At 40.6% G+C, this 27,967-nt stretch overlaps 1 protein-coding gene across 7 annotated transcripts in view; it reads left to right on the forward strand.

Annotated features, from left to right (window-relative positions):
- The window catches only part of KCNK2 (potassium two pore domain channel subfamily K member 2), a 125,452-nt gene that overhangs the window by 25,452 nt on the left and 72,033 nt on the right, over positions 1 to 27,967 (forward strand). For 5 of the 7 annotated variants that reach the window (XR_007375337.1, XM_048936856.1, XM_048936857.1 and 2 more), the window contains exon 4: positions 25,555 to 25,865. Coding sequence is in view for 6 of the 7 variants with exons in the window: in XM_048936856.1 (XP_048792813.1) it covers positions 25,555 to 25,865 (311 nt within the window). In the remaining variant the exon portion in view is untranslated. Of the gene's footprint in view, positions 1 to 23,732; positions 24,018 to 24,391; positions 24,411 to 25,554; positions 25,866 to 27,967 lie in introns of those variants that run through there. The other 2 variants (XM_048936854.1, XM_048936853.1) reach the window with 2 other exon arrangements.

Consider the following 27,967-nt stretch of genomic DNA (forward strand, 5'->3'; position numbering starts at 1 on the left):
ATAGCCTGCAGCACTGCTACAGACTGTTCATGACAAATGAAAAATACTTTTGCAGAGTCAGGAGGAGACCTCAAACAGGCAGAATGTAATTACCTAGCTAGAATTTGAGAAAGACTGCAGGATCACCTGGGAAATGAGGTGTTGCTTCCTGTTAGTGTTGTGCTGAATGGAAAACATTCTTAGATTTACTATACTGAATAACTTACAGTGCAGTCATGATTTTAAATGCCAGAACACTGAAGAGAAAAATGTTCGGGGTCAATAATTTTCATGCTAGTAAAGAAGCACAATGAAGCAACGCCGTGGTACTGCGGTCTGCATTTTATTTAATGGGTGAGAATAACTTCAGAGCAGATATGTGATATCTATTGAGTGAAATTGAACCAAATTTATATTTAAAAACAAAAGGTACTTTTCAAAATAAAATGAAGGTAGTGGCTCTTCCCTGCGCTCTGAAATAGGAGTTTCACACATGGAATTGGATTGGTAGGACACAGTCCTCTCCTGTATGGTTGGCATTAAATCTGAAGGATACATCAGAGTACATCTCTGAGGAGAGTTGGTGCACCACATAAAAGGAAGGTGTAGGTAAATATTAACCATGAACTGTAGCATAAAAACCCTTTCCTGTGGAAAATAACATAATGCTTATTAGCCAATATCAGACATGATTTCAACATTGTCTAACAGAGATTTATTCCATAACCCTTTAGTGTTATTGATGCTGTTACAGTATTTTCAGGACAAGAGTTGCAAAAAATGAGGAAGGTGAGGGTAAGAGCAGAAATAAAGAAAAATCATAAACAGCCTAATTCCACAAAACCTCAACTTCTTTTTCTGACAATACTGGAGAAACTGAGATGAAAGTCTGGTAGAGAGTAGAAAAAAGGAAATATTTCTGGTATTTGTATTAGTTGTCGTGCTTGAAAGGTAAGGAAAAGAAAGAAGTACAAGGCAGAATTGGCAGTTATTGTTTGACCAACTGTTTACTTTGCTAGTATTTTTGCACTGCCTGTATCATGCAACTGCCAGATTGATGGTGTATTCCTGTGATCTTTATTCCATTATTCCATTGATCTTCAAACTTTATAATTTTCTAGATTAGCTAAGGAGTCACACTAATAAATATATGGAGGCATTTGTCAGCCTACTACAGGTGTAAGGACTTAGTTTGTAGAACTACTTAAGTGTATTTAGGTTTAGGGTATACGCTTTGTGTTTCTCATGGCTATTGGTCAGAATTCTACCATAATCAGTGTTTTAAATTTGGAAATATACCATGTGCAGACCACATGCTGAAAACTGTTTGGGCAAAATAATGAAATGGGATTTGAAGGCATTTGAGTGGAAGAATAGATGGATTTTGTTTCCCAATAACTGTAAGATATGAAGTCTAAAAAGCTTCTAAGCAGTACTGACAAAGCATGTTTGAGAAGTAGAGGCATCACATTGAGATTAAATAGTTTATTAATGCTCTCCTTTTATTTTAGTATGATTGATTATCACAGATAAAATACATAATAGTTTAATTTCCTCATATGAATAACCCCTTCCCATCTTTATTAATATGCAATCAAAGAGAGGATTTACTTCCTCCATTCACTTCTGTGAGAGAAGGATATTGCTCAGTGCTGGCAGGCCAATTCTTTCAGCATTCAGCATGCTATAATACAGAGATCTTCGGTATAATGCAGTGAGACACAATACAACATGAAGACAAATACCTTTTTGGCATCCTTCCACTGTTTTATTTATTTCATGTGTATTTTTCAATAGTGGGGAGAAACAAATATGTGATTTAAAGTAGTAAAGTCCTCTTTTTAGCAATTTCATCTTTTGACACAATACTTACTACATGGAACATTAGAGCAAATACATAGAATTGTGCATGCATCATTTTTTACTTACTCAAAGTGAGCACACCTTTCTTAATGGAGGTCAGAGAAGTCTGGGAGAGAGATGTTCTTACTTCTGTGTTTGCCAGTAAAGATAAAAAGCGGGTTAACAACAAGATGTAATATACTGTAATCAAGGATTCCACAGTAGTCTACTGCAAGTTTGATTTCTTTTCTTTTTTTTTTTTTTCCCTGCCTCTTCTTTCCTGTTCACAGAAGTTTAAGTCAGGATCCAGAAGTTTCTTTACTAACAGTTCACAGTTCTGCCCTTTTAAGTAAAAGAAATTTGTTATGCTGTAGTGGTGGGTAGAGTAACTCAAAATACATCTTTGCCAGAGAGAGCTGCTCTCCATCTGTGCAGGGCACTTAATTTCTCTTGCTGCATGCTCTGTGTGTGAAATAGGATCGCAAAGACAACATCCCCTTGCTTTTGGCCTCCTTTACCTGGACTGAACAGTTCCTGCTCTAGGAACTGTTTCTTGATTTGTACTTCAGTACAAAACAAACAAACAAAAATAAAACTAAAGGGTGAGGAGAGGCTCTGAGAAGGTACTACCTTTTTCCAACCATGTTCCCTTATTCAGTCTCAGATGTGATCAGTTCCTTCTCAGCTATATGAAAAGTTTGGTTGACAGCTTGTGGGGTCAGGAGGTTTAGCTGACCAAGACCTTTGTCACGGTGGTAGGGGAAACAACGCGGAAGTCATATTTTAGGAGGCCAAGGTTTTGAGTTCAGTTTTCTTGACACTGGACTGCAGTCTTTTGGGGGCTTTCCACTCCCAGACCTCCTTGTAAGACAGAGGATGGCTAGGGTTAGAGCTTTCTGCAGTAAACTTTTTATCTTGCCCCTATCAAACTAGGTCAAGCTGACTTCAGCACATCTCTGCAGTTTTCCATTCCCCTGTTCTTCAAAGACTTAAAGTCCTTTCTGTGCTTTGACTAAAGAAACTGTGTCCACTTCAGTAAAAATAAATGACAATTGTGACAGAGTTCTGGATTAGTATTTTAATCCTTCTGCTGAAGTGCTGATAATTCATAGAGCCAAATCTTTTTATTTATTTTATTACTCCTCTCTGAAACTTTAGTAATATCAGCCCGCAGAAAGGACAGTTGTCTTTGATTCTTGAAATAAACCCACTGCACTGTAAGGATATTTAATTGACTAAGTAATCAATATTTAATTTTAATTTTAAGAAGTTCATGTTCTATGTTATGAAACAGTGAGAAGGATTTTAAAAATTGCTATTTGAAATGTCTTTCACATTCTGCGAGTCTACATTCTCAGATCTATAATAGACATGCTGTTCTTAGCTGTAAAAAATGAAATTTCTTTGATGGTCCATAATATTTAAAGGAGAAATCTTTCTTTAACTACTATGTTTGTTTCAGAAAAACATGAAATTTAAAAACAAAGCTCAGGATGCATGAACTCACACGAGGCAACATAAAACAGTAAAATGCCAACTTATGAGTCTGAAGCATCAGTTTTATAAGTTGCTTGTGCTCTGCCCCTTCTTGGAAAAATGGGTATATTTCAAAGAAAATAAGTTGATTTTAAACAATTTACTTGATACATTTGTAGATCCATGATGACACTTTCTGTGAACAACAACAACAAAAAAAACCCACCACACACTTGCCTCTATGTGTTTAAAAATTAACCATCACGAAGAGTGGTAGGTAGATTTCATTACTTCAGGATATTTCTTCTTGAAACTAATAGCCAAAAGAATTGTGATTCTTAAAAATTAAATGTATGGTAGTAAAGTTCTAATCTTCAAAAGCTCCAACTTTGAATTTGGGGCCAAATTAAAGGCTACTAACATCATCTGGAGAATCTTGAGGGAAACCAATGATATCCCATATTAAGTATTAACTATGTTAGATGGAAAACACTTGGTCCTGGTTACATATTAAAGCAAAGCTGTTGCTTCATCTTAATTTTGAGTCTGCAGGTAGTTACTCCTAGATTTGAAAGTCCAAAATGTACCCTAATATCTCAGGTTGGATGTTAGATATATTTTATCTCAGAGTGGTAAGGCATCGGAGCCAGGAGATGGTGGAGTCACTGTCCCTGGAGCTGTTCAAGAAATGTGTAGATGTGGCACTGAGGGACATGGTTAGTGGGCATGGTGTTAATGGGTTGATGGTTGAACATGATTATCTTAGTGGTCTTTTCCAACTTTGATTCTGATTCTAATAACTCTAATATAGATCTAAATTTGTGTTGTTGTTTTGGTTTTTTTTTTTGTCCAAGTCTCTTGGACTCTTGGCAAGTTAGGATAGTTATTTAAAAGCTTTGTTGTGAAATCAAGTGATTCAAAATATATAATTAGGAAACTATTTTGTTTACTTTAAGATCAGGATTAAAATTACAATATAAATGCTTTTTACCAATGATTTGGAGTGGTAAGAGAAACCCAGAGAAGGATTACATTTTTTCCACAAAACTGATTAGTAGTTTGAGAAGTTGTTCCAGTATAACAACGCAGTGGACATAGATAGGCCAGCTGGAAAGCAACTTTAAAAACTTATCAACTATCAGGAAAAACTGAGATTATAAGTATACTGGTCTCCATACACAAAATCAATAGGATTCTACATATATGTCTATTGATTGACAAATAGAAGAAGCCCTGTCAACCCCATGTTCTAAGCCAAAATATGTTGCTTATTTCTTACTTAGTATTTTACTTGGACAAAGCCTCACATAAAAGGTGGAAACAATATTTTCATTTCATATGTTCCTTCTGGTACTTAAAGGAGGGCTAAATAAAAGATATGAAAAGACTCCTTATCTAAGAGTGTAGTGATTGGACAGGGGTAATGGCTTAAACTCAAACAGGGTAAATTTTGATATTCAGTAGAAATTCTTCACTATGAAGGAAGTGAGGCACTAAAACAGACTGCCCAGAGAAGCTGTGGATGTCCCATCCCTAGAAATGTTTCATACTGGAGGGGAATTTGGGCAGCCTGGTCTAGAGGGAAGTGAACATGGCTATGGCAAAGTGGTTGGAACTAGATGGTTCCTTCCAATCCAAGGCATTCTATGGTTGTGATTCTATGTTCATACTAAAAGTTTTATGTGTAGATTATTTAGGGAATAGTGCTAGATAAGGGAAAATGCCCATTGATTTGTCTTTAGATGTGCACTGGATTCTTATTTGGCAAGGTAAGGGCTCTATTTGAATTTTCTCTGTTGCATCTAATAATCCTTTTTTTTTTTTTTCCCACTGCTGTTCACAAAAACATGGAAATAAAAACTCCTCAGTGGGAGACATGCCTACGTAATGATTTTATCTCACTAATACTGCTGTTATTCCCTCAAACTTCCTATTTTTCTGCCTACTATTTGCTTTATATTTGTTTACAAAACAGTTTGGTGTACTGTGTGCACCACCAGTCTTATGAAAATGCTGACACCATGCTCTGTTTTCTCAGAATTGTAACTTTATCTCCAAAGTACTCTTATGAGGCTGCTGCAGGATCCTTTCAAAACCTCACTGTGCTCCTGTTTCCTGGTTTATGAGGATAGCTTCTGAGATGTTACCTCACAGCACTAGATGTGAGAGAGTTGCAGAGACTGTGCCTGAGATTGAGAAGTTGACTTTTGTCACATGGAAGGCCTGAGCTCAGATCATATCTGCCTAGGAGCACACAGCCTGAGGTTGTGCAGCCTCCGTAGCTCAAGATGGTGGGACTTAACTATTACCAGTCATGTTTGAGCTGCTGTTCTCCAATCCTCCTGCAGAAAAGGAAGCAGATCAGCAGGCCCTACTGACATACTCAGTCCTGTTGTTGTTGGTATTTTGGAATATGAACAATGTTTTGCCATCTGTCTCGTGAGTCATAGTCATCTCTGTTCACACTGTCAGTAAACACAAGAGGAAGGACGTGAGAGATAGTGATACTCCATAGCTTCTCTTGTTCCCTGAATTTGCCACTTGGATTTGAGCCCTTTCTGGGAGTGGCAATTACTCCTTAATGTGATCCCAAAGGCACTATGCCGTGTTCTTACGACTTCCTGAGAAATGGTCAGATCTCAGCTCCAACAAAGACCATTGAACAAAGTAGAAATTAACAGTATTTTTTTCTTTAATCTGGGACATAGTTTTTGCCTTCGCTAAAATGTATATTAAAAAAAGAAAAAATAGTCAAACACCATTGAAAGCAATAGTGAAATTCACTGAAACCAATGTTTTGCTGCAGATGCTTCACTAGGTAGTTTTTCTCCATCATTGCCTGGGTACTGCACACAGACTGAATAATGATGTTTGGGTAGTCTTTTCATTAGCTGCGTAGAGTTGCTGTGAGTCTTGCTTCACTCAGCATAAAGGTAAGCTAATGTTAAAGAATTCAAATAAGCTGATATATAACCTATGCCTTTTTACCAGTAGTAGGAAAAGATTAATTTGATGAAAACTTCAGAGCAAGGAATAGTTACAAGTTATACACTAGTCTTTTTCTCTAAAAGAATATATTCTAATATTGCATTGGGAAAATCTGTCCTTTAATAATACATGGAGAAAAATACTATTTTAGCATCAAATAAAATTGTCAGAAAGGAAAAGCTGTATACTACTGATCTCGCAAAACAAACACTCATTCTACTAATCCTGGGTGCAAGGAGTCTTGGATGTTTATATTCAAGAATCTAGGTTTGCATATGTGTTTTGCACCTGGGCTGGTGCAAGATGGTAAGATGAAGGCATGCAGATCACGAATGAAATTCAGTATAAAATTTTTCTGTAAGATGAGTTATGGATACTACTACTTCTGTAGCGGTCTGAGCACTTACATGAACATGATCTTCACAGCAAAAATATGCTTAACACAAGTGCAAAGCCATGGAAAAAGTTGGTATAAATGGTCAAATCAAGAATTTGTGGAGAAAAAGTATGAAATGTCACTCAACATTTGATATGGCAGGAAACAAAAATGTACCTATACTCTAGAGACAATGTAGTTTACATACACTGCAGTTAATTCAGCACTGCATTTTGCCTTAGCCAGCCATGGCTTGTGTACGTAGATGTAGTTATACTCTGTACTCTGTATCATTTGCATTGCTACAGAGTTAGCATCCAGTAATAGGGACACAGGACACATACGGAAGATGAATATCCAGGTTATGATGGATAGAACTAGGCAGGAGGAATGTACACCTGGAATAGTGTGGACAAGGCTGAGTTACTATTATTTGTTGGCATAAATTTGAGAATATATATATGTGTGTATTTTGAGGTGTAATATGGTGTTTTCCATGCCAGAAGCGAGTTTTTCAGGGAAAAATAAGGCTCTCAGCTCACAGGAAAGCATTGATCTAATTGATATTTCTCATGGGAATCTGCATTTCTTCTCGACTATGGCCTCAGTGGTGCAAGTAGGCTAGTACTTGCTAACACTAGGCTAGCCAAAGCACTAGATCAGGTTGATTAATAATGGTTCTTGAGTCTCCTATGTTCCCACCCCAAAAACCCAACCAACCAAACAAAAAAAAAAAAACCATAAAACTACATAAAAGAGGACATTTTTATGGTTGGAATGATCTGGCTTCTGGCTACCTGTGTTGTCAGTGCACAAGCTGCTTTCTTGATTTAGCTTCAGCAGTTTACCTGTCTCCTTAGGTCATCCTCAGCACCAAAGAAGTCACAGCAGTCTCTGACATCCATTAGATGACACAAAAGAGAAGGTTTTTGTTTACCCAAATTAAGAATAGTTCTGAACAGCAAAGAAAATGAATATGGAAAAATCCTGAAATAAACCCCGGCATTTAGATAACCAAATAACCCACAATCAAACCATGCCACTCTTCTTTCCCTTCTCTTCTTTCCTAACTCCATCCACAAACACTTATTTTGTTCCTGCTGATTGCAGTTCTGTCCCAGAAGTGGTTGTCCTTTTCACTATCACATTTTTTCTTTTTTATGTAGAAAATGCTTCTTCAGCAATTTCCAAACACGTATTATAGCAAATTATAAACAGACATATATTGTATGGGAAAATAACCTTGATAAACTATTCAAAAATCAGAGAAAAAAGTTTTGAGATTATGTTAGAAAGGGCAAAAAAAGGGTTAGTAACATGAAGAAATGGAAAAGGAAGGAAAAGGATCTTCCTGCTTCTTCTGAAATTTGTCTTCAGATTTTTTTACTTTGAGCTTTGACAGCTCACAATTTAATTTTTTTTCAGTCATCTTAATATTTAATCACAGTTTTTAATTATACTGGTAACTTGAGGCTACTTCTTAACTCAGCAATAACTTCATCTTCTATTAATCAATGGCACACATCCTTGGTTTTGACACTTACTTGCTGTAAGTGTTTTGACTTTGGTGTCACACACAGCCCTGGATGCTGCTATTGCCTCTTAAATCTCATCTTCTCAAGTTATCAGTGCAATGTTTCACCCAGATGATAAGTTGGCATAAAGATGTTCACTTTTCACTGTGGTTGTTAGTATTACTGTTGCTAAAAATACAGAAAATCAGAGAAAAAATCTTAAAATCTTACTCTAGGATACATTCTTATTCCAGAAAATGTTTCTTCTCTTTAGGTTGGAGATGGGATATCCCGATCCCTGAGAACTGTGGATTGCAACATTATATCTCAGTTTGTATGACAGGGAGGATTTGGGATTAAGGCCTTGGGGTTTTTGGTCTGTACACCAAATTAACCCAAATTCTAGGGTTACAACACTCGTTTTGACAGTGGGATGTGTTGGTTTGCGGCATGAGCCAATGGGTGCAACTTCTGCTGGGATGCAGAGGCCATTCAGCCCAAATCCACAAGGGATCAGTAAATGTTCTGGGAGATGTCTGGTCTATTATGGCTCTGTGAGAACTGGAGAATGTGGCTTATGGGGTTGACTGTATCTCCTGACATTCTGAGACCAATCTCCTGTTTTTGCAGGCAGTGTGTTAGATAAACGTTTTTCATAAACTGACCAGAGTGTTTTATAATGTTAGGATTTTTTTTCTCAGCCTCTTCATTGAGAGATTGTTCCAGAAGCTGGTGCTTTGCATGCTTTTTGTGATTTCCAGCCTAAATTTATTCACAGAATGATTTTGTTTTTATGCCAGCATGATCCATTAGCTCAAAAGGTCTTTTTGATGTGTCTTCACAAAGTAATACGATCTTTTCTCAGTTTCCATTTTGCAAGAATGAGTGAGCTGAGCTTGTTTCCTCAGACATGATCAATCCAGTCTTTTCTGCTCAGCTTTAGCTCAATTTTTATGGAGCACCCATAGCTAGAACTAAGTGCATTTTTCCCACCAGGATGTTTCACCAGGACCCATGGATTGGCGTGTAGTGCTCTGATAGCACTTGCTGGCAGAACTCTGCCTCATATGTATTTGTGATACCAGAAAAAATAAGTCAAGAAGATGATAGATTTAAAAGGACTTCTAATAAATTGCTTTGAATAGGTTAGAACAGGCCACCTCATTATGTGGCACCTTGTATTCAGAACACACTGGCCAATATGGATAGTGCTGTTTGAAGGTAGGTCTGAAAGAACCAGTACCGCAGATATATGAGCTTTGGTAGCTTTCTGCTTGGGGGCTAGCAGTTTTGGATTCCTTGCAGAAAGGGGTAACTCTCCCCTTTTACTTTAAGAGACTTGGTGCTCTGAACTGAAGGCAAAGAAGTTAAGGATAATTGGATCTTAAAGGAGAACTTTGTCACTTCAAAAAGGAAAAGTTTCTTAAAAGAAAGATTGGCAAAACGAGCTACCCTTTTCCCCAATAATCTTGGACCAGAGTCAGTGGATGCTGTTTAATAGCCCACAATTAAAAAAGAGCAATCTAATTACTAGTTTTTGCTTAAAACAAAAAACAAAAAATCCTAAACACCAAACGTAAGAGTAAAACTTTGAAAAGGAGCAAAATTGAGAGACATATTCCTTGTATGTGAAATATGTAAAAGAGGAGTTATATAATATTTTTAACAACTTTTGATTTTTTTCAGGGTTTATTGGGTCCCTATTTTGCAATCAGATTGCAGCGGCATTTGGAGAGCAGGTCTAAGAGAGAAACATCAAGTAGGAGGCTGGCTTAAGTTTAGACGAAGCAGTGTTGCTTGGCTAGGCTGTAGAGCATGCTTGGATTGAGAGCACAAGCTTTAGAAAGAAAAGAGGTGATGGCATGGTTGATTGGGCTGACAAACTAGTTTTACCAAAAAAGATGGAGTGACAAAGTGGAAAATTTCAACAGTTCAGTTGTTACATGGAGCGTATTTGCAGTAAGAAATTTGAAAGTTTACAGCTGAAGCAAAAGAAAAAAAAAAAAAGAAAGAAAGAAGAAAGGAGGGGACTGAAACAATTTCTGGGCTTTCATGGAGCCACTATTTTGTAGAGAAAGAAAGCTATCTGTGGAAAGTCATACCTAAAAGGGAATTAAATGTAGGTATTTTGCAGTGTAGAAGATTGTACTGTGGAAATTGCTCAGATAGAGCTCTCTCAGATGAGTGGAATAACACATGGAAGATGATTGGAATTGTTCCTTAGAAATTAGATATTGATACATGGGTCAATATGAAATCTTAAGTCGATTTGAATACAAACCAAAAAGCCCAGTGAATTCAGTTCCATAATAGCTTTATACAAACTAAACATAATTGGAAAGTAGTATCTTGAAAACATGGAATTTCACTTATTGTTAATGGAGACAGAGGCAATACAACTTCTCACAGAGAAAATATATAAGCTAGAAGGCCAAGAGCACTCAAAGGCAAGCATAGTTTAAAAATAGACAACTAAATGAAGATACAGACAACAAACAAAAATTACATATATAAGAAAGCAAATTTCCCAAAGAAACAAGAAAAAAAACCAGTCGTCATTACTACTACAAGAGAATGCTAAGGAAAATGTAAAAAACAGATCAGAAGTAATTAAAAATATGTGCATGATAAGGAAATTTTCTATTCACTGTATCCATTATATCTTTGGAAATATTAGAAAAAAACGTTCTTTAAAAAGGAGGAAAATGGCCTGGTTCTATCACTGCACACTGAGAACTGAGTATACAGAGAGCTGAACTGCAACCTGCTAAAAATTTCTTTTCCTAGGAAATAGGGTGTGTCAAGTCACTATTTTCTCATTCTCCTTGATAAAAGTGCACATAACAGCATTTGTCAACCTCAAATCCCTAGTAAGGAGGAAAGGAAAAAGTCAGTTTGAATAGTTGCCATGCTCTCCATTGAGAATTGATGAGTGACTGTTGTTTGGCTTGGTCCATGCACTAACTTTTAATAATAATAATTGGGTTTCTATGATAGTTCCAATTTATCCAAAACCAAGCTATGCGTGCTTCTTTTCAGGTACGCTTTTTTTTTAGTGTCTGCCTTTTAAGCTTTCATGCAGTTGGCACTTTCTGAAAGCTGTTCTCTGTTCAATAACCAGGGAAACTTCTTAATCAGGTAGTCTACTACTTGTCATGATATGCAGGAGACCTTCCTGTTCCCACACCTCTATGACCCAGTTCCCTTACAGGGAAGCTTAAGCCCCGAGTCTGAGCGTGAGCTATGGCATGTTGCTGCCAGGTACTGTTCTGAGTGATCTGAGCAGGACCCTGAAGCATGCTAAGGCTTGTATGGGAAAATAAATACAGACATGGCCACAGATAATGTGAGAACTGAACTCTTCTTAAGTTTTTAGGCTTCCTTTGAAGTTGATGGGAATTTTCCAGAATAAGGTATGTGTTAAAGTGAAATAAAAATATTCAGTTGTGGCCTGTTAGGACACGGATGCCAGTAGGAAATGGTTTATTGCCAAAATCATAAGCAGCTAAAAATTTGAGGATTAAGGGTACCCCACCCAATTCATTGCTGGTGAAAGTGGTCAAAGGTAGGTAGAAGGTGTGAGCCCAGATCTCCTCTCCCATTTTCTGGGTAAGGTTCTTCAGGTGTTTGGTTGGTCGCCATGAGTGGTTTCTTCCAGCTCTTTGTTCTTTCCCATTTCTCAATCCCTCTTCTTTTTTACTTGTCAGGTACTTTAAAAAGAAAACACCAAAAATGACTTTTAGAATCTGATATGCAAACAGATCTTCCCTTGAAAGATTTAAGTAATAGAGTGTGACAGTGCTTGGTCCTCTTCTGTTTCAGCTGACTTGCCAAGTGACTAGCTCACAGTAGCTCTTTGGTGACTAACTTTACCCCTATGTTAAATAGAGAACTCAAGCTCTAGCTTTGGGCTGCATCTGCTATGTTTGAAAGAGAAATAAAGCTTGGTGCATCACCATAAAGCATGGTGACCCTGAAATCACTGTGTTGGCCAAGTTGAAAGAGCAAAGGTGGAGTCACAAGAGATAACAATCAAAACTTGGCTGACTTTATTTACATTACTGTAGTCTAACTCAGATATATACCAGTATACTGGAATTGAGGAAGCAGGGATCTGGACTGGGAGAAGCACTGAGATACGTACCCTTGCACTATTGCAAGCTGCTGGGCCACGTAATTCCTTCCACAAACTGGTGATGCTCCAAGTCCCTGGCTTGGCACTATACATTCTGTAGCATTGAGTATGAGGCTAAGGAACATAAAATTCTGTACTTCTGCACACTTGTGTAACAGTATGCCTGTGTTAAGGGAAGAGTTCTGATCTGTGCTGCAGGTCAGAAATTCGTAAGTAGATGCCAGTGGTGTGTTCTGCTGCTTGATAGCTCTGATCTTCATTGCACTGCTGGACTGTGTAAACAGGGTCAGTATTTATTTCATTATTATAAACTGATTACAATGCAGTAATATTTTAATATTATAATAATAACTAGAGCCTATTGCTAGTGGCTAAATGTAGTACGTGCAGGTAATCTGGAAGTATACCTACCTATAGTGTTAACAAATACACTGAAGGACGTGTTGCTGCAGGTTCGTCAGTAATTGTTATATATGGCTTGAATGTTATTAACTTCAAGAGAGACAAGTTGTGTTTTTCCATATAAAGCCTTCTGTTAAACATTTGCCACAGCAGCTATTTTGTGTGTGCTCTTCCACAAGTGGTCATTTGAGCAGCTAGAAGTTCAGTGGTTACTGACAGTTTGCGTTCTTGTCTAAAACCAGAGGAATGTGTCAACCCTTGTACACAGCAGGGATTCAAATAGTAATGAAAGTGATTGATGATAAAATGATATTTTTTTTATACTCTTCTGTCATCAACAAACTATTGGGATCAAGAGAACACTGGGATATAAATTAATCTTTCTTAAGTTATTCTAAACAGTCATCTGATGGGACATTTCTTTGATCTCGTGGTTGAAATTAATTAGTTCTGTTAATTAATCTGTTTGGACTGATTTAGCAGGAATTTTCTGCATGTTACAGCATCCTTGCAGGTTTGTCTTCATGCATAACAAGCAAAATCAGTAAAGAAGTCAAAGTGAGATTGTGTGGTGTTTGCTGACTAAGACTGATGATGACTATCAATGATAAATATCTGTAGAAGTGATCAGATGCATTTTGTTTCTGCACTTGGATTTTTCATTGAAACTGTCACTTGTTAAAATGCATAAACAGTCCTTGGAGCAGGAACTTGCCCTGCTCTGCCAAGTGAATACAGAATCACTAAGCCAGGAGTGTTTTTTTCTCTCCTTTGCTCCTTTTCTCACCTCACAAATCTTGAATTCTACAGGAAGAATGAGGATTGCTTGAGAGTTGTTTAATGCCTGCTAGATTACAACACTGTCATACATCTAAGAAGATGCCTCAAATCTCATACCATCTTATTATTGCTTTGTTGACTACTTAAAAGATTCTGATTAATAGAGATGGTAGAGGCTAATTTCCACATGTAGTCTGATTTTTCTGGTAACCAGACTGGATCTTACAAGCTAGAGGACAGACATGGGTTGCTCAGGATTCTAAGAACAGGCGGAAGCATTCGCCATGTAGTAAGAGAATAGGTACTTAAGGTTTGCAGACATCCTGGATTTTTTTTTCTTATCAGTAGCTAGTGTTTAGTTAAAAATAAAATGAATTTATTATTACTAAAATGTTAAGACTGAAAAAAAAAAAAAAGATATGATTTGTATGCTAAGATCGCTGTTATCTGCAGAGAGCCAAGAGAAATTAAACTATAAAACATGTCCTAGCTAAATCTCATTTTAGTTAGGGATGAAGGTGCATTTTCTTTTTCATGTAGCTGGTAGGCACTTGTGCCAAACTAATTTCCAAAATAATGCCCACAGTATTTCGGTCCTGGGATCCAGTCCTCTTGCGTCCTGCCATGGGTTAGTGTTTGTTCTGCAAAGATGCCTTTGGAGTGTCCTCCTGCCATCGTAGACTCAGTCAGAAGTCAGCATCTAACAGGCTCTCAAGAAACCTTTTATTCAGTAAGAAGATGAAATATAATAATGAGCTCAGTACTTGGCCTGGGGATAAGCAGGTCATTTACCTGTTTGCAGTAAAATTCTCTCTGCTGATAGCAAAAGAGCTTAAACTTTCTAGCACCCATGTAAGAATATTACCATTTATAACAGTTGAAGTGTAGACCTTATTTTGCACTGGTATGCAGGTGAGAACAACAAAAAGCTCAGTCATATTCCCAGGTGACTAGGCACAATCAGAGGGCAACATGCGTGAGTCCAGCAATGTGTCAGGAGTTGGAGAGCATTAAGCATGCCCTCGTGGAACTGGGCGAGTTCTGGTGACAGGCTCTCACCAGCAGGGCGAAAGATGTATATTTCAATTCCTGTATTCAGAAGAGATAATTGGATTCCCTCTCCCCATGTTCTGAAAGAGCTCTCTTCTCCAGTCATTGCACTATTGCATGAAAAATAGCTGAGGCTTTCCTTTGTTTATGCTTTAAAAGAAAGTGGCAACTGTCTCTACAGTTTACATAAGGTTTGTTCTGCTAGCCTTCCAGAGAAGCCTTCCAAACAAACACCCCTGAGGAGATAAGAAGGCCTATTTTCTGGGTCAATTGGGCGTAAGAAAGACATTAGTGCTAAGCAGCAAGGTGGGAAGTGTATTTGTGTCCAAAAGCAGTGAAAACTGAGCCACACAAGTTAAAAAAGATAGTGGTTTTGAGGATCACAGTTTTGCATATAGGTGCCTCTGCCCAAGTCAAATGTCATGTCTGTGACCTGCATAATCACACAGAAAAAGCAAAAATAGTTGTCACAGAGATAACTATGAGCAAGAGACGAGACAGACGTGCCAGCTACTGTATTTAAGCTAAGTTTCCATGCTGAGTGCCTTGCTTCAAGAAGGCACTTTATTCAAAGATTCTACCTACTCTACCTTCAGGAGCTATTCTGGGGTTGTGCTGCACAGTCTTATGCATGTGGCACTTTCCTTAGTATACCCATATGGCTGCTTGTGGGTATATTCATACCCTTTCACATCTGTTATACCTGTATGTAGATTTGCCAGCAGAATGTAGGACCTACTCCCTGCAACCCTGTAAAGTAGTAATAGGGGATGTTTCCCCCACAAGTCTACATTACTACTCTCAGTACTATTACTTTAGCAGACTTTCCAAAATTTAATGGCCAATTTTTTGTGAGTATGAAAAACCATCACATCTTTCCTCTAAAATAAAGAAGGAATTTACCAATAAGTCCCAAAGAATATAGTGCAAATCTTCAGCCTGAGGCTTCCTCACTCGCTACTTATGTTGTATTTCTTCTCATGTTCTTAAAGGATAAAGCCTTAAGTAAATTTTTTGAGCAGTAACACCTTAATATCTGAAGTTATTATGAGACAGTACGTGAAAAGCTAGGAAAGCAATAATTTCAGGAATTGACTTCTTTATGGTTCTTCTATTAACTTTTCTTGGCCTGTTTCTTAAATTCGTGTATTCTCTTTTTAAACAAAAATGCATTACTGGAAGTTTTTTTGTTGTTGTTTGTTTTTTTAACAGTAGGTCACTTATGCTGTATCTGTGGCTAATATAAATAATCTAGAAAAAAAACAAGTCTGATATAAATAATTTTGTAAAATCTCACTTATATTATAGGGCAAGCAATCTTTTTGAGTAAGTGATTATAAAAATATTAAAGCACAGAGGACTTTAGAAATAGAATATCCTTCATGTCCAGGCAGCTGAAATGTTGCAGAATTTTATAATATTAATATTTGCTGCTTTACATGAAGAAGCCAAGTAAAGTAACTTTATCACCTCTCCCACTCCTAAATGTGTCTGGTTCAATTTAGTTCCTGGGGTATTTACATCTGGGGCATACCATTTTTGCTATCACAGTGGAAAATGTGGGGCAATTGTCCCTCAATGGTACATCTGTTTTCCTTAGAGCTGGACACCAATTTGTAATCTTCCCTCTAACTACTAAAAAATGCTGAAACTTTACAAAACAGTGGAATCACTGATGCTTGGCAGAAATGGAAAACAAAACTGGAAACCTTCTTTCTAGCAAAAACAAAACAAAAAAACCAAAAAAAAACAAAAAACAAAAAGTGAGAGGTTTACGAGTACTTTAACAACTGAAAGGATGAGGCTGAACCTGTAGCCTATTCTCCTGACAGTACTGACCATAGCTACCAGCCCAGGATTCAAACACCAAGCCCATAATGTCAAGGTCTACACATAAAGAAAATGTCCAAGTGCAGACATAATGAGCAATGTCAATGCACAGTGTATCTGAATGACAGCTGTTCATTTTTCTTGCTAACACTGGACTGTTGATCTGGACTCTTGTCCGTGCTGTTCAGATAGTACTTTTACTACAGCAGGAAGATTTGGTCACTGGTAGGGCAGGTGATTTTTGGAGATAAGGCTAAGAAGTTGTTTGGTGAATGCCAGGCTGTAATAGTCAGCATCTCTCTATGTGATATGAAATTACTTTTTCACCTCTTTTTTGGTGCTTAAATGTGAATCTAGAAGTTATTTTTTGCCTAGAGTTTTCAGAGCTGGAACTCTTGGCTTCTTTAAATTAAATAACCATCACTAGCAACTGCCATATTTTGACATTAGCATCAGTGCACAGCTTAGTTTCACAGTGTGATTTGTGAGCTTTGTGCCTGGCATGGGGGGAGGAAAAAATGACAAAATAATTGAGAAGAGATAAAATAAGATGCCTATCCTTAGAACAAGTAATGAAATTTTTAAAAAATGACTAGCAAATGCCAGTCTTTCTATAAAAAAAAAAATCTGTTGCATCTTTTCCAGATGCATCTCCATGCAGCTAAGAGACTGCCTGCAAACTAAGCCTCCTGTGCACATTTGAAAATAATTAATATATTTCATTGAATTTTTTTCTTATGGTTACAGTCATGTAAAATAAGTCTGGTGCTTTTTAAAATGTAAATGATAGTTAATGTTATCCTTTTTCATCTGCTCTTTGTATTCTTTATTTCTGCTAGAAAGTTCTTTCATTATTCCTGCATGATATTTATTTGGTACTGCCTGGGCTATTTTCTTCTCTCTGATTTGTTTTGTTTCTTCTAAAAGTTATTTGTGGATTACTGTACACAAAGAGCACTAACACCGTTTTAGGTGACTTCCAGTGTCCTCTGTATTTTATTTTATTTACAGATTCTTATGCCAAATGTAGATGTTTTCAGAATGCCTTAAAATGTTAATGTGTTACTTTGCAAATATAACATCGAATCACAAGCTATTGTTTAAAAGCAAGCACCTGCTTACTTAAGAAATCCTGACTTTAGAGTTAGTGTGAACTTTGGTCATTCTCTGTCAGGTCTCACATGTGTGGTCTTATATGTGTTTTGTTTTCTTTCAAAGTATTCCAAGTCTTTTTTCCATTCCACGGAGGCAATATAGAGATTAGGTTTCCATGTCGTAAGTCATCCAGCTGTGTCATGAAAATCTAAAAGGACAGTTGCATGATTTCTGCTAATGGTTGTGGACAGCCAAATACTAGTTCTAGATATCCCCATTGTCAGTCTCCTATTTTAAAGAGACCACAACTAGCAAAAATGAAAAACAAATGGCAAAATGGCAATTTTGTAGAACATCTGGATGATTACAAAAAAACACACATTTGTAATCAACCCAAAGCAACATCGAAAATCCCTCAAGGAAATTACTAATTCTAAGTAGTAGTAAGTTTATCCTGTGCATAAATAAACCTTAATAAAGGTGACATATGGCAACTCACATTTATCATTGATGAGAATGGCATTGAAAAGTTAATTATAATTGTTGCCTCTGAAGCTGTCCAAGCATAACAGATTTGTGAAAGCAAATATGAAAAAACAGTGGCAGAACATGTGACAAATAAATCCCATTAGATCTGGTAACACGATGCAGGCAGGGAGGAAACCCACTGGGAGATTTGCAAGCCAGTAAAGAAAAATACACATTCACAATATTAATTACAGCAGTGAGTACTTTATGGATTCTAAAACAACTTCCCACTTGCCACACATGGATAAATAGATAAGAATTACTAGCACTGGAAAGAATTAGAGCCTAATTAAAACTGACATCTGAGCTGTATGATAATAGATGGGCACATGTAAACATTTTTTCTATGAATTGATGAGGTGAGCAATGATGACTTTTCCACTGAACAAATAATTCATAACACTGTAGAACAGATACTCAAGGTAGGTAGAACTCAGTAATACATATTCAAATTGCAGTACATAATGCTTAAGTCATTTACAAATGCAAATTAAAAGTGGCCGTGTCTTTTTAAGTGTTGCAGGCTGATAGATGCAGTAGTGATGTAAGAAATCTTTAATCAGGTTTGCAATAGCCATGCTGAAGGTTCTTTCCTCTATGGATGCATGCATTTGAGCAAGGGGAGCAGCTAGTGGTAAAGAGGCATTGAGAGGCCCAGAGAGAGCACAAAGTATGAATAAAGTAAGGAGCTTGATGCTGCCCATGCCACTGGAGAGTGCACAGCACCTGCAGCCCCTGGACCTCCACTCTCTCTTCTTGTCTGCTCAAAGGACAAGGGGCTGTATGCCATTGACAAAGCCTCTGACACAGTATTCTCCTGGAGAAGTTGGCAATCTATGGCTTAAACAGGTCTGCTCTTTGCTGGCTAGAGAACTGACTTGAGAGTGGTAGTGAATGGAATTGAATCCAGCTGGTGACAGTTGTGAGTGGTGTTCCCCAGGGGTGGTATTGGGACTTGTCCTGTTCTGTATCTTTATTGATGACTCAGGCAAGGGGATTGAGTGCGCCCTCGGTAAGTTTGTAGATGACACCAAATTAGGAGGAAGTCTCAACGTGCCTGGAGGTAGAAAGGCCCTACAGAAGGATCTGGAAAGGTTGGATTGCTGAGGTGAGGCCAGTGCAATGAAATTCAGTAAGACCAAGTGCTGAGTCCTGCACTTTGGCCACAGCAAGCCAGGCAACACTACAGGCTTGGGTCAGAGCATCTGGAAGACTGTGTGGAAGAAATGGTCTTGGAGATATTGGTCGATGCTCAGCTGAACATGAGCCAGCAGTGTGCCCAGGTGGCCAAGAAAGCCAATGGCATCCTGGCTTGTATCAGAAATAGTGTGAATAGAAATAGCTGGTAGGAGCAGGGAAGCAGTCATCCCTCTGTACTCAGCACTGGTGAGGCCTCAGCTGCAGTACTATATTCATTTTTGTGCCCCTTCTTCTGTTTAACTAGACATAGGATGAGAGGAACCAGCCTCAAGTTGAACCAGAGGAGATTCAGGTTGGACATTAGGAAAAATTTATTCTCCAGAAGAGTAGTAAGGCACTGGAGCGACCATGGAGGTGTTCAAGAAATATTCAGATGTTGCACTTACTAAGGAACATGGTTTAGTGGGGTATATTGGTGGTAGATGGATAGTTGAGCTGGATGATCTTGGAGGTCTTTTCCAACCTTAATGATTCTGTGATTATTTCCCCATTCAGCATAAATTCTCATGGCAGGATGTAACTAATGGTTTAATGGCAGAATACAGTAACATGGCATGGCCCTAATGTCATAATTATCCATAAAGAACTGTCAGAGATCTTTTAGTGTCTCTGAAGAAGTCAAGAGATGAGTCACTTTAAGTCCTGCTGAATAAGTAAAAGAAGTCTGAAAATTAACTCAGTAAATATTTCTTCTGTGCTCTCTTGCAGTAAAATAGCACAAGTGAAAGTTTACCCTCAATCTGGGTCTGTGACTTGACCTGTTTGGAGAAGAGGCAGAGGTTTCTGTTCTCCTAGCAAAGGAAGTGCCCTTTCCTTTCTAGGATAAGATGGTGTGCCCACAACAAGGCCCAAAACCCTTATTAAGGCCTGAAGCCCCTAGCGATGCATTGCTCAATCAGTGGCTCTCACTCTGGCAACACAAATATGTGCACATCTGAAGAGCAGCAATTGCCCGCTGAGGTTAGTGAGGTACTTGCATGCCTGAGCACATACAGCAAAGCTGAATACAGGTATTTTCCAGACTGGTGAGAAGTGGTGTAGTCCGCCTTCTGTGCAGCAGGTACGGGAGGAACAGAAAGTCTGAATTACCACCTGTGTGCCCAAACATACCCAGGCCCTCTCTGAGCCTTCTCCACACTTCCCTCCGGGTATAGCAGGTAGGGAAACCTGTGTTTCTGCAGAGAAACCTAGAGATGGCCTTGTGTTGCAAGTAAGCATGAGGGAAATGCCTTCATTGTAAGCTGTGCCAAAACAGTTTCTTGGGGATGCAGAAATCCTTGGCAATTAAATAAAGACTGGAAGCTGGGATGCCTCCTCTTTTGCAGCTGACTGGAGGAGAACAGAATTTGGTGAACCCAGCAGCTGGGCTCTGGAGAAACCTCGTGCTTTGGCATAAAATGCTTTTCCTGGCCTTGAAGGGAGGGGTTGGCTCCTGAGCTGAAAACAGCAGAAAATAACAACAGATAAAGGTGTTTTCTACATGGCCTTTTTTTTTTTTTTTTTTTTAACTTTCTAGGGAGATATTCTTTCAGAATAACTTTCTTACAAGTGTGCTCTTGTTCTATCAAATCTTAGGTCATCTACAGCTGTTACACGTATGAATATGCAATTGCTGTGTTTATCAAGTCACAGCAATTTCCTATGCTTGCTCCCCTCTGCTGTGCCTGCTTTTAATATTTCAAAGCACTGAGCAGCTTCCTATAGCCACTCTTTGTGGGTCATGTGGCCATCCCAAGCTCATGACAACAGATTTTTAGATGGCTTCTGATAGTCCTGTACTTTGTGAACCTCTCACATTAGCATGAAATAGATGAACCTTGGTCTTGTAAGCATTTAAGATTTTTTCTTTCAGTTTGTTCATTTGAATCTCTTTGGCACAGCAGCATTTGCTTGCAATGTTGGAGCTCTGTGTTGTAACCCCTTTTATTACTTAATCTTGCCTATGTTAGTTGGTGGTATGCTTTGTCAGTAATACACTGAACTTGAGTGTGTTTGTTTAGAAAAGTTCAGGACTATTACAGGTCTGACACTTCAAACTGTTTGAATGTCAGTTCCAAATTTGAGGTCAGAATGGTCACCACAATATTCAAACATGTGGTATACATTACAATAAAATATCAGAGGGTGTGACTCTATGAATTAAATACTGGTGCTATATAAGGCATTAAGAACACAGGATTTGCCACATAACATAGCTTTTGTTCTACACCACAGAAAGAAATGCTGTTTTTCTTGCTGTATTGGAAATTACCTGTCATTAGAGGTACCATATGTGGAGAGGTTGTATCACTGGTAGAAGTGAGAATACAAAGCCTAAGTTTTGTTTTGGGCACCTCCGTTCAAGAAAGACATTGAGGCCCTGGAGCACGTCCAGTGAAGGGCAATAAGGCTGGTAAAAGATCTGAAACCTGAAATACAGTTCTTATGGGAAGAGCCTCAGGGAACTGGGATTGTTTAGTCTGGAGAAGAGAAGGCTCAGGAGAGACCTTATCACTCTCCACAAGTCTGTGAAAGGAGGTGCTGGTGAGGTGGGTATCAGCCTCTTCTCTCAGATAGCAGCGATAGGATGAGAGGGCATGGTCTCAAGTTGCTCCAGAGGAGGTTCAGGTTGGATATTAGGAAACATTTCTTCTCAGAAAGAGAGGTGAGGCACTGGCACAGGCTGCCCAGGGCGGTGGTGGGGTCACCATCCCTGGAGGTGTTCAGGAAATGTTTAGATGTGGCTTTGAAGGATGTAGGTTAGTGGACATGGATTAGGGTTGGGCTAGATGATCTCAGTGGTCTTTTCCAATCATTTTCTTAATGATTCTGTGATTCTAAATCCACTCTAAGCAATCAGTGAGCTCCAGCTGAGGCCTGTGGCTGCGATCATGAGAGGTAGAAAATACCAGCCTGTTCAAAGTAGATATTTGAGATGTTTCCTAGGTAATTAATTGCAATAATTACTTTCACAGGCCAGCTTTCATCTGTTAAAGGCAGGGCACCAACACAGTTCTTCCTGGAGTAGATCTCTTCTGCTGCTCAAAATGGCTCCCACCCGTCTGGTTGTATGCCTTTATTGAAGCCTGACTCAACTCTGCCAAAGCTGTTGGGAGGCTTCCCACTGCTTTCCAGTTGTAAGCAGTAAGTCTGAGCCTTTCTCAACATTTAATAATAATTCCTCCACTCAAGGAAAAACAAAATTGTATTCCAAATATTTAGATTGCTAAAGAAAGGCATGTAGTAGTATTTTCCACAATATCTTACACAGACTCAGCTCAGTGTGCAGGACAAGGCTCATGCCTGTGTTCCCATAGGATGCTAGAAGAAATCGTATGGAACAATTCTTTTCCGTGAGCTAGGACCAGAGTGTTTACATACACTTGTGGCTGAGACATCATTTTGCAAGAAGGGTGGAAGATGATGATCCTTTCTGTATAAAAAGAGTTCCAGCTTGAATCTGCAAGATTCAGAGGGCTGGCTTCTGGTGCTTTCTTGAGTGAATGAGCGTTAGGGTGTAGGAGCAGGTGTTTTGCTTATCTTCTGTTGTTTGAGGATTGGGACTTACATGACTGAAGTCCTGCCTGTGACAGAGGGACTGCTTGCAGTGAGATTTCCTGGGCTGGGCCCAGCACCCTGTTACTCAATGCATGCTCTTCTGGCTGTGCTGGTGGGACAGGGAGCAAGAGATGAGGAGACTGGCTGAGACACAAACACAGAGCTGTGGGCAGGCCAAGAGGGCTGGTGTGATTGATACTGCTAAAATGGGAGTCCCGAGGAACTCAGCATTGCACTCATTTATATTATGTCACATTTATATGGAGATGGTTTAAAATAAGTGGCTTTTAGAAGCATTTGCTGATGGAGCTGCTGATTTGAGCAGGATTATATCCCATTAAGCACCCAAAGAATGCCTTTGGCTATTTTGCAGACACAACCTCTGGCGTTAGATCTTGCGACCTATACCCATTTGTTACCGTGACTAACTTTTTGTACCTGTGTGAGCTGACTTTTTAGAGAGCCGTGCTTAGAGGCAGGTTTTGGGTCCTCCTGGAAAACGCTCTCCTGCCTTTTAGGTAAGTTCATCACCTCAGTGTGGCATAGCCACAGATGACTGGGAAGCGGAGATTTAGCTTGTGGCCAAAACCGAGGACAATTCAGGCATCTCGGTACTGGAGCCCGCGGCTCTAGCAGCAGTTCCGATGCATCCATCGGGCTAAAATGGAAGCGGGTGGGGGGACGGCTGCCGTCCTCTGTTCCCCCGTCACATCCCGCAGAGCCTGATGACCGGCCCGGCCCAGCAGGGCTCAGGACTTGGCGGAGGGGCGCCGGGGGTGCCGCTCCTCCGCCGGGTGCCCCGCCGCCCTCCCCCGCGAAAGCTCCGCGGGTCCCCCTCCACCGCCCCTGCGTCGTCCGCCCTGCCTGCGGCGGGGTGTGTGTGTGTGGGGGGGGGGAAACAGCCCCACAAAAGGGCTCGGGCCGCTCCGCACGCCCCCGGGCACACAGACACGCGCGCACGCGGGCACGCACGGACACACGCGCATGCACATACACGCGCTCACACGCATGCACACACACGCGCACACACACATTCACGCCGGTATGTGCGATGCGCGATGCGCGGCGTGAGGCACCTCGCACGCCCCGGGGCCGGGGGGAGCCCGCGGGAGCCGCGCCGCCAGCCCGCCCGCCCCTGCCGCTGTCGAGCCAGCCGCCAGCCTCCTCCTCTCCCTCCTCTCCTTCTCCTCCTTCCTTTGTAATTTGCGCTAACTGTAGCTCCCCGAGCCCTGAAAAAATGCCTGCCCGTGGAGCGAGGAGAGGGCACCGGGTCGGTAAATAAGAAGTGAGTACGAGCACAATGGCGTGCCTCCCCGCTCCCAGCCCTGCGGATGCTGCATGCGCTTTGTACCTTGCCTGGCTGCCCTCCCCTCCTGCCCTCCCCGCTCCCGGTCCCTCGCCGCGCTTCGCCCCCGCCCCGCGGAGCATCCCCGGCCGCGGCGGCTCCCCGGGCGCCCAGCACCGGCCGCCGAGGAGCGGGCGACGGGGACGGCGGCGGTGCCCGGTGCCCGCTCCTTTGTTCGCCGCGGCGGGGCCGGCCGGGAGGGAACGGCGTCGGCACCGGCCCCCGTGGGCTCGGGGGTCGCCGGGGGACAGCGCCGGTGTCCTTCCCTCCTGCCGGTGCCCGGCCCCACGGCAAGGCGTGGGGCGCGGGGATGCCGTGCCCATCCCCGGATGGGTGAGGTTGGGGGTGTCGGTGGGGTACGCCCAGCCCCCGGGGGTGGGCAGCGGTGTGCGGGGCGCGCAGCCTTCGTCTGTGAGCGGGGTCAGGGTGAGCCGTCCGCTCGGGTGTGGGCAGGCTGTATGGTGCCCGGGGTCGCCTTGGCCTGGGCGGGGGGCTACCTTGCTCACCCGCGCCCCATTCCCTGCCCAGGGGTGCCCCTTTGTGCCAGTCAGGTCCCAACCCCGCAACATCTCCTTCTGGCTTTACGGCTGGACTCTTCCCACTGACTGTGGAGAGCGGTGTTGCGGCCATTTGAAATGTAATTCCGAATAATTTAAATATAGCTTCTGCAGTCAGCTGCCGTGGCCATCATCCCACGGGAGACTTTAACCTGCACTTGATGTGGCGGATTTTTTTAGTTCCAGTGTAGTTGCTGGTAGTCACATGAGTTATAGAGGTACTTGATAACACACTCAGCTGCTCTTTTCCTAACCCTGTGGGTTTTTGTAACTGTAAATAAAAATACACACGTTAACAAATGGTTGACTTTTCCTGTAAGTACACGTGTGTCTTACTGGTATTTTCTGAACAGTTTAATCAATATGCAATTAACACTCTATGGCCGGTATGAGGAACAGCGTCTCGTTTTTATGGTCGTGTCTGGGGAGTTGCAAAGTGATCGTGCAACTGCTACAAGAGGGCTCTTGTTGGAGCACAGGACAGAATAGGCACAAGAAAGAAGGATTTGTGTTTTTATGCTACTTCTGTAATGCTGAGGAAATACAGCCGGAAAGCTGCTTAGCAGTGCTTAAGGCAGCAGAGGATGTAAAGAATCTCTGCAGTAAAATGCCACCTCACATGAATTTAAAGAGGTGCAACAGCGTAGGGGGAATCTTGCATTTTGCAAGCAATTGAGTGCAGTAAGGGGATGTAGACACAGAACATGTTGCAAATGTGCACAAGTGTAAATGGATAATACTACTCTGAGCAACAGAGTTGTAACACACACAGTTTGGGGTTCAATTGAAAGATTCAACTCTGTAAGAATTGTAGTTGGAAGGAGCAGAATCTCTGCCGTCTGTTAGTGAAAAGGGAGCTCAGTGAACGTAATCTAACCAGCCCCATAAAAATTAACTTTCTTTTTTTTCTGTTTTGTTAGTGGCGGCACCTGACTTGCTGGATCCCAAATCGGCCACTCAGAACTCCAAACCGAGATTATCATTTTCTACCAAGCCTACCGTGCTCTCTTCACGGGAGGAAAGTGATTCAGCTATCAATGTTATGAAATGGAAGACAGTCTCAACAATTTTTCTGGTGGTAGTCGTGTATTTAATAATAGGAGCAACAGTGTTTAAAGCCCTGGAGCAGCCTCATGAAACCTCCCAGAGAGCCACCATTGTGATTCAGAAGCAGACATTCGTATCTCAGCATTCCTGTGTGAATGCGACAGAGCTTGATGAACTGATTCAGGTAATCCTTACAAAATCCTTGTCACTGTGCCTTAGAGGAGTGATATATGGCAGCACTGCAGTGGTGCAGGGGGAAAACTCTTAGCCAAGCTCCATGTTGGCCAAGCAGAGTAACAAGTGGTGAGACCTGGAGTTGAGCAATAGCGTTTTCATGCAAAGCCTCATGGTGGAAAAGCTACTGCTATTTTTAGGTCCCGTGCATTTGGTAGACAGCCTTTTCATTGAAGCCTCCCATTATGGCAATTAAATGATTATTAATCAGCAATATATATAATTAATAGTTCACAAAGGAGTTGATTCATGCCTTACTAGATGTGTCAATATTTGAGAAGCCCAATTCTGAAGAAGAAAATACACCATCCATTGCCATAAACGAGTTCTAATTTACTGTGATTGTATCAAGCTAGCTTTTCTCTAGCTGTATGTTTCTTTTTATTGATTCAGTTTTAAGTACAGGAAAGCACTATGCGCTTGCTGTTTTGATCTTAAATCTCAATTTTCTGCACTTTTTAAAGGCACATACCCAACTGATGTAAATCAATGTGTTTCTACTAACAGAACTTTACCCTTGCAGGTCACCTGGCTCAGAATAATAGAAAATAGTTACTTTCAGTAATGCAGAACTGGATCAAGAGCCTCGTGAGGCCCTTTCCCACTTAAATCCCAGGTGTCCGTATTGTGATGGCTGTCCAGTGGCGCTGCAGGGATTAGGGAGGGGTGGCCAAAAATTCTGGCAGTGGGAAGATGGACTGAACAGCCAAAGGATGGCCAGGATCACTCCCTTTGTTCACTGGGAGCTGTCTGGGGAGATGGGAAGAGGGAGATGAGAATGGGGGGTCACTCAGGTGCTGCAGAACATGGCAGTGGCCTGTGCAGCATGGCCTTCCAGAGGTGGATTTTAACATCAGACCTGGCGAGGTGTTTAGAATTTGAGTTTAGCCACATAGACCAATCTGCCTTGAATATAGATTTTTCCAAAAGTGGCACCCTTTAAATGACTATCCAGCAATTCCTATCTCCGTGTGCCCTGACTAGGCATGCCTGAGGAGGTGCTATTGGTATGAACGCTTTCAGTGCTATGTAAAAAATGCATTTCAGTGGTTTTACCAACAGAATGTGAGCTAATCTTACAAAGAGATATACACACACTTTCTGATTAAAAATAATGTCTTGTAGCTAGCGTAAATATCCCATATGAAATTTTTAGGTCAGATCCAGCACTGGTGGAGATAAAAATAGAAATATTGAAGCAATATTATCTTACATCATCTAAGAGATGGTCCTTAAGGCAAAAAAATGTTGAAATTTGCTCTTGAGTACTTAGATATTTTAGCGTTAATAATTCCCTACCCAGCAGCACAGATTGGTAGTAGAAAACCACTTCATCAGCATTCAAAGTCCATTTGATGTTATCTGTAAAATCAATGTGAGTTTTGGCATGGTTATCAGTGCACAGATTCCATAACAGAATTAGTTTCCTTCTTTGCTAGTGATCTTTGTGTGGCCAGGAAAGACAGAAGCCTTTGAGGCTCAGTGGGGGACACAGCCTCCCACATGTGAACGCAAGGAGGTTTTTTTGGGAAGAACTCGCTCCTGCTTACTGATGGGTAAATATAAAATTTAATTTTTGCTCCATTCTGCTGATCAGACCCCCTCCTCAGCACTATAAAGACCAGGGCATGGAGGTAGGAAGGCGCTGGTGTTTGGCTTACCCAAAACAAAATAGGAAATCTGTGCTAAAGCAGCATCTCAAATCAATTTTTCCCAGCCAAGGCAGCTACCATGACCATGGGGGTCAAATTACTTCTCACTTTGTCACAAAAAGCTGAATTGGTGGAAAACATTCTATTTCCCAGGGCTAATATCTGACTGTTAGTATAGGATAATGCAGTTTACATTGGATCTGCATACAATCTGCATGATTAAAAATAAATAATATGTGTGAAGAAAAATAAATTATATCTAAGGAATCACTGAAAGATACAAATCTGAAAGTGAATAGGTGCTACTGTAGTAGGAAGCTGGAATGCTTAATGTATGTGAAGAAAACTACAAATCTACAGGTTATAATGTCTTTAATCAAGTATTTACCTTAAGTCAAGC

This window comes from Lagopus muta, chromosome 2 (assembly GCF_023343835.1).
Source record: "Lagopus muta isolate bLagMut1 chromosome 2, bLagMut1 primary, whole genome shotgun sequence".
NCBI lineage: Eukaryota > Metazoa > Chordata > Aves > Galliformes > Phasianidae > Lagopus > Lagopus muta.